The 7,964-nt window shown below is 36.2% G+C and overlaps 1 protein-coding gene across 1 annotated transcript in view; it reads left to right on the plus strand.

Annotated features, from left to right (window-relative positions):
• LOC107653098 (adhesion G protein-coupled receptor B2) overlaps positions 1–7,964 on the plus strand; it is a 330,526-nt gene that overhangs the window by 163,746 nt on the left and 158,816 nt on the right. Inside the window, 1 exon segment of the mRNA XM_016476310.1 lies at positions 4,457–4,621. Within this exon segment, the coding sequence (XP_016331796.1) occupies positions 4,457–4,621 (165 nt within the window).

Consider the following 7,964-nt stretch of genomic DNA (forward strand, 5'->3'; position numbering starts at 1 on the left):
TATGCAATGTTCGTATATATACAGAATATACTGTATATATCTTAGGAAATGATGATGATTCATATTGCTTGGCCTATGCAATTAATGGGAATAGTAATACATGATAATATATAATTTTAATGACATTTTGGTGTGCTCATTTTGTTTAATCTCATGTTATTGAGTCTGGGTCCTGAATAAAAACTAAATGAAGACCACTGTATTCAATGAATCTTAGGGCAAAAGGGGGCAATTACATCTGTTAACCAACAGGTGGTGCAATGCATCTGTTCTTACCCTTTAAATCTAGTGACGCATCAGACTACAGGGATTCAACGATTGCTCATTCATCACAGCTTTTTAAAGGGTAACTGCATCAGTTATAACTTCAGTCGCTGTTGCTGTTGGTCTTAACTGATATAAATAATATTTACGACATGTAAACAACACTGAACAATGCCTGCAGCCTGCAGAGCCACAGAACAGAGTTTGGTGGTGTTCTAGAAATGCTCTGAGGGGACATTGATCTATTGGTTTGGGGATTGTTGTCTGCCCCGCATGCCCGGTTCACAATCACATCTCTTTCTGTGCCTGTTTATTTATTTCTCTGTCTAGTCTGCTTCTCTACCTTTCATCATCAAACCTCATTGCTTTTTTGCTGCTTTTTTCCTGACAATGTGCTCTGGTGGTCAGTGTGTTCTCTCTCGCTTCCTTCACTATAGGAGGAATCGGCACCCCCTGCGGGGAGCGGATAGACAGGCTCTGGGTCTCTGTATGAGGCAGCACAGACAGTGATTTGATGGATACCGCAGTACTTGTAATTTGGTCTATATAGAGGCAGTGAGCACTGCGGGCACATCAGCCCAGTATTCAACCTCTCCCCAAGGCACACGAAATCAGTGCTGTTATCCTAGCCTCACGTTTCACTCTTTACAACTCGCAATCAACAACATCATCAGGCTAAAACTTCCAATAGACTGCCAGTGACATGCTAGCCATGGAAAAGTTTAAAGTTAATATCATTTTTACTCATCGAAATTGTAACTTGAAACTAATGCAAGAAGAATTTTATTTATTTATTTTTAGCAAATAGGACCCTTGGAGATGTCAAAGATTATAAATCAGTGGTTCTCAACTGGTTTTGCTTCTGGAATCGGGAATACATGTTAAAATATTTATTTATTTATTGACCACTTCCGGACACATGCTTAGCATATGACAACATTTTTAATACATTTTAAGTATATATGGAACTATTTAGGTAAAAATGCTTGTAAACTGATTACTGACCACACATTTGTGTGCTGTATGATTATGCTAATTAAAATAGAATGTCATTCCTCCCACATCATCTGTAGTGAAAAAACAGTTGTTAAATGAGACAGTTTGGCTAACTATATACTTCATATAATTAATTCAGTATGGAAATCTTAAAATGCTTAAAATTAATATAATTTGTTTATTTTTTGTGCCAAAGTTTGGGGTATATGTTCAGCCTATTTATTCATTTAATTTTATGTATTTGTTCAAATTAATTCTAGTTATTTACTATGTATTATCAGATGGTTATTTGCTTTTACACTATCGTCGTCCACAGCCCTATTAGAACCTGCACCTGTAACCCATTTTTAGGTCAATAGAAACTATTGTTTTTTATAAATGGCTTCATTGCAGAAGATAATTAGAGGCTTAAATGCATAAATGGCTCCTTTTTTTTACCAGTTGTCTAATTTGATCTGCTGAAGAGGGCAGAAAGTGACTCTGAAAATGTGCTTTTGTCTCCAAAGTTGTTTGAGCAACAAGTACCTCATTTTTTTATTACCTGTCCAGCCCCTCTCTCTTTCTTTCTCTCTCATTTGCTTCATGCATGCTCTTTTTTTTTATTCTTCGTGCTGTATGTGCAGCTGAGCCGTGGCTCCTTTGAGCTTTGCACTACAGAGCGCTATCGATTATTTATCAGCATGCATAATTCACAGTACATCCCTGCTCTACACTGATAAGGCCTTACAATCTCTCCCTCGCTCTTTCCAAAAGCCCTTTCCAAAATCTCCTTCTCTGTCTCTTTTACTTACTCTTTCTTTTGCCCCTTTCTCCAAATCCTGGCCAATTCTCTTGCTTTCCATACTCTGTCAGGATCAATTTTTCTTTCTGTCCTCACCTGAATCACTCTTTTCAATCTCTCCCACCTTTCCATCCTCCTCTTCTTCAGTGTTCCATAATGTATCTTGCCTTTTATTAAAGTCTGTCTTCTGCTTTCACTGTCACTCCACACATCAAGCATTTCCTATTTCTTTGGCAACTCAGATTAATGAAATGTTGACTACCTTGTTGGTCTAGTAAGGATGTCTGCTCTTCTGCTTCCATACATCCCTACAGTCTAGAGGAAACATATAGGAGTAGGAGGAAGGAAGTCATTTAGGCTCATCTCGGTGGTTTTGTGTTTGGTTTAACAGTTGTTGCACTGCAGTGGATTGTCAAAGGTTATTCGCACCCTCACCCATAACATCTCATCAAGCCCCCAGTCCTATGTTCTGTTCCAAAACCTAGCTAGCTAGTAACCTAGTAAGCTGCCTTCATAGGCAGCATTTAAAGCATAATAGGATCTGATTTCCAATGCAAAGACTGTTTCATACAGTACATAATTATGGGTATGGATTTTAAAGACAGCCTTACCTTCCTTCGCAGTGGTAAACCCAGAATGCATTGCAAAAAAAGTAGCTTTTTTAACATTTAAATAATATTAAACTGGCCATTTCAGAGCAAAACTTGTATATTTATACTTATTAAATGTTGTTTTTCTCACATTTCTTGTATTGAAATCCATTGTGAAACAAGACATGTATATAGCCTACTTAAATTGTGTGTCCATAAAATTTATCAGAAATGTATTATATGACTAAATATTTAATTTGAATTTTAAATATATGGAAATTTTTGAAAAAACTTTCAAAACGTAAACTGACTATTAAACACAAATGTTTGTGCTATATATTTATGCTTAATAAAGTAGCATGTTATTCCTCTCACATTGTCTGTTTTGAAAAAAAAAGTGAATATATTGTACATCAGTTGCAATTAAAAATTATTAAAATGATCATGTAATCATATTTTAATCAGATTCTCGATGTCGTCTGTATAAAAATTGATTGTGAAGCAAAACAATTTGAGTATGTAGGTATTGAGTATAAAAGTACTCATTAATTGTGGAAATCTAATTATTTTTATAATTTAAGTGTTTATAGACTATGTGCACTATTATGTGCACTATATATATATATATATATATTTATGCTTCATAAAAAGTATGATGGCATTCCTCTCATGTAGCCTGAATTGAAATCTATTTTGAAGTAAAATAATTTGACTAACTATATACTTAAAATTCATTAAATATGAAAATGTATTATTAAATGTATTTTAAATGATTGCCTAAATTGAAAATAATTGTGTGCTTGTAACAAATTATCAGTCATGTTTCATTTAAATTCATTTTCATGGACTTTTAGTTTGTTTCTAGTCAGTTTCCTTTTTCCTTTGTTCTAGTTCCTACCCAGCTTTAGCTGTCTTGGTTTCTTAGTTGATGGTGTCATTCTGTTCAGATGTACTTTCGTTAATTAACTTTGTTTGCTCTGTGTACTTAAGTTCCTCTTGTTTCAGTTCAGTTTGTCAGGTCTCGTCAGTGTTTTGGTTGTGTTTAGTTTGCCTGCTTTGTTTGGATTCTATTCAGTGTGAATTATTAAAGATTTTTTAATCTTCATCTTCTTTTTCGTGTTCTTTGACCAACCAAGTTGTGACATTTTTGTATGGCCCAAATTCTGTATGTTCCAAAATAATCACTTATGAGGTCCAGTCTCAGTTAGAATGTTGACTTAGAAGGCAGCTGCCTGTGTAAGCAACTCACTACATTTTGGAAGTCGGAATCGGAATGGTTTCTAGAGTCATATACCAGTTCAAGGTCGTCCGTATGACTTCTATAAAAAGAATTTAAGAATACATCTAGGGAATACTTATTTTCAGTTACTCAACATAAAATGAAACGGAACTCATATCACTTTTATTGATAGTCAAAGAATCCTTCAGGGGCACAACCTCATTGAAATCCTCTCGGCAGGAACACAATCAATTGAACATGTTTCATGTTCAAATGGTGCATTCCACCTATTTTTGCTCTACTTATGCCTTGATCTTTTGCGCTTTGGTGCTCCGTCTTGGAAAAGTGACATTTCCTTCATGTTATACATGCTGTTTCATTTTCATTTCCTTCTCTGCCCTCAACCCTTGATCTGAGGCTTCATCCACTTTGGCGTTTGACGGTTGAGGCCCAGTCTGTTGGTGGCATTCCTGGTTGTATCCTTCATCTGGGCGGGGTTTCGCCTCTGTGTGCCCTTCTTTACTGTTTCTGGCTACTGAAGGACCCTTCGGCCCACCTCCCTTCATCTTCCCTCATCCCCATTGGTGGTTTTGTTGGTGTTTACAGTGCATGGGCTGTGGGAGGAGTGGTCTTCATGGAGCCTGTGCTCAGTCACGTGTGGCCGTGGCACTCGGACCCGGAGTAGGATCTGTGTGCTCCCCCAGCATGGAAGCAAGGGCTGTGGAGGGCCCGAGGTGCAAACCAAACTCTGCAATATAGCTGTGTGCCCCGGTTAGTACTAATCTCCATTTCCGCATCTGCCAGCATTCTCTCTCTTTTCTCTTACTCAAGCCCACAGTATCTTCTGCCTTTATGCTTTTATCACAGTGGGTCTCATTCACTAATAATTGCATAGGTGCTTTTACTTATGTGTGCATGCAAAATCAAGATGGAACTATAATGCACATTGTTTTTTTGTTTTTTTTGTTATTATAATTTTAGCAGTTATTCAGTGTATCATATCATATCATATATCATATATCATATCATATCATATCATGTATCATATCATATCATATCATATATCATATCATATAATAATTGAATATAATTACTAATTAGATACATTACAAAGAGGTTTAGAGCAAATCTTAGAGCAAACTAGAATGAACAAGAATAAATAAATAAATACTCAAACGTTAAAATATATTTATTTATTTTTATTTTACAATTGTTCATATATTTATACATCTGCACAGTTGATGAATGAGACCCAGTGTGTTCTGTCTTCTGGACTCTTCTAACTTCCCTATTCTTTGCCCTTTATCCATGTTGTATGTCGTTTCCTGCCTTGTCTCTCTCTTCACATGTCTTCCTCTGTCTGACCTTTCCCTTTCCTTCCTGTGTACCATCCTCACTGCCTCCAGCTTCACCTCAGTCTGCTTGTTTCACGTCAGTCTCTCCTGTTCAGTCTGAAGGCTGCGCTTGAGCTCTGTGTTGTCTGCGCTCTCTTTCTGCAGCCATGCCTCGTAGTTTCCTCTGGATTTCATTCATTCATTATGCAGGTCTCAAGATTTTTTTTTTAGCTGAAGTGCTACTCAAATGGGGCTTGGCTCGAGTTAAGCTAATCAGAATCGCAGATGAACCAATCACACGTATCCACACCTGCTATAGGGTTTGTTGTTTCTTCTACAGCGCTGCTCTGGCCTCTGCCAATAGAATCTGTCTCCGAAATTAGTTATTACCCCACTGAGATGAGCAATAAATCATTTGTCTGTTACATTTCAATTCGTTTTCAGTTTGAACAGGTGGCTTTACCTGGAGTTGAAAACCTCCATTAGGCTGACAGTTGAAGGGTTAAGGGTGACAGCCAATCACTGTGATTGTCTTTTATTTGAGGAGGCACAAATTAACAGCTGGGCCAGTCCGGCCGAGCAACTGTTGACTGACAGTGATTACAACCTGTCAGAGAGCAGATCTTCCACCTGTCCTCACCTACCGAGAGGCGGCCATGTGTAAAAACATCTCACCCTCCTCGTATTCAAATTGCATTCATGAGTGGCTACTGACGTGTAATCTGCTGATATAATTTAACACAGGATAAGGCACAGGACTCAACGTAATGGTTCACAGTAAAGGATGGTTGGCTGTGTGAATCTAAATGGAGATGTTGTAAACATTGGCGTGTTTACTCCCACATTACTTCAGCTCTATTTGAGAATATGATTACAGTGATGGTTTGCACTGCCGTAATCAAAGTGTGAGCAATTTCAGTTCCAGCATAGTCATTGGATCATTACTGTAAGTTACTCCCTATTTTTTATTTTATTTTTTTTACTTATTTTCTTGTTTGGTAAGAAATGGTACTGTACAATAGATGTTACAGTAGTTTTGTAAGTGGATAGTAGTCTTATTTTGAAGTAGCATATGGTGATTGTCCTCATAATAAATTGTTTCATTAAAGAATAAAGTGAATATTTGCTTATAGAAAGTTTATCAAAGTGCACTCTATTTGCTTGTTAGAGGAATGAGGTTTAAGACTTATTTGTATGACAGTTTGTCCTGAAAAAAAAAACAAAATTTTTTAAATCTTAATTACACCAAACTTTTAAATCGTAGTGGGTAAAGATTTCTACAAAAGCAGAAAAAAACTATTTTCAATAATGATAATCTTGAATAAATGTTTTTTGAGAAAAGTTTCCTGAAATGTATAAAAGATGTGCTTATTTATTTATTTAAAAAAGAGGTAAAATGAAACTAGAAACAAGTCAAGTAAATGTATTGCAAAATGAGAAATGGGGTGCTTAGGTTTACCATTCTTCCAAATACTGTTTGTTTTTCATGTCGTCACCTCAAAAAATAGATGGAAAATGTTTAAAACATTTTCTGTTCCTTAAAAAAAAGATTTTTGCTTTAATGGACAAATACACTAGCATCTGCAGCTTGTCTAAAATGTATCAAACTCAGGTTAAAATGCATCTTGCTGAACATGTCAGAATTAGCTAATAAAACATAGCTGAAACTTCCATTTGATTTACTGCAGCTATATGAGCTCATCAGTTTATGTAATTCAGCAAAAATAAATTTAAAGGGGTCATATGATGCAATTTCAATTTTTCCTTTCTCTTTGGACTATTACAAGCTCTTTGTCGGGACAAGGCATCATAATATGGCAAGGGGCGTAACATTTCCGTCACACACTTGAGGTATTCGGCCAATCACAACGCACTGGATAGCTGGCCAATCAGAGCACACCTCGCTTTTCAGACCGATGAGCTTTGTAAAAATCGACGTGTTTCAGAAAGGCGGGGCATAGAGGAGAAACAATAATGTACAGTATGTGGAAAATAATGTGTTTTTTGAACCTTAAACCGCATAAACACATTTCATTACACCAAATACACAATATAATGTTCTTTTTAGCAGCATCATATGACCCCTTTAAGAGAAATCAAGGCCCAGAATTCTTAGCTACAGTCTTGAACACTCAGATGCATCTGTTTGTTTGTGTGTATGTATGTATTGCAAGTGAGGGATACTCAAAGTATCCATTTGATGTGCTGAAGTCAGTGTTATTTCCTTAATTATACAGTTGGTTTCTCTCTCCCTCTCCGTTTATGTTATTTTGAAGTAAAGTGAGATGCCATAAATGCTCAGCTGTGTTTGTCGGGTTTCAGCTGCAGCTGCTGTCTCTCCTGACAACCACAATATGCTGGCTCTCTGTCCTCATTGGCTGCTGATTTCATGAGCGATGATGAGTCCAAAACTCTCATGGAGGCGCAGACAGACAGGCCACATTTATCCATGTTTATTGAGTTTGCGAGGCTTTAGAATAAGGTTATTATTTATCATGTTCTTGCTTTGAGACACAGATCCTCCATGATCTCAGACAGAGAATGCAGCTGCATCTGGTTTTGTTATACATCATTCTGCCAACATTTAAAGAGTTTTTTTTTTATTATTTTGTTTTTTTTTTATATGCTTTTCAATTGTTTTCTTTTACATTTTTTTTATTTATTGTATTATTTGCTTTAATTTTTTTTTTTTTTACAAATATTTACACAGAACATTTTATATATTTACATTAACATGCATTTATGTGGTTGTGTATTTACATTATGTGTCTGTAGTATAT

The sequence above is a fragment of the Sinocyclocheilus anshuiensis genome, unplaced genomic scaffold, assembly GCF_001515605.1.
Source record: "Sinocyclocheilus anshuiensis isolate Anshui unplaced genomic scaffold, SAMN03320099.WGS_v1.1 scaffold33, whole genome shotgun sequence".
In the NCBI taxonomy this organism is placed as follows: domain Eukaryota; kingdom Metazoa; phylum Chordata; class Actinopteri; order Cypriniformes; family Cyprinidae; genus Sinocyclocheilus; species Sinocyclocheilus anshuiensis.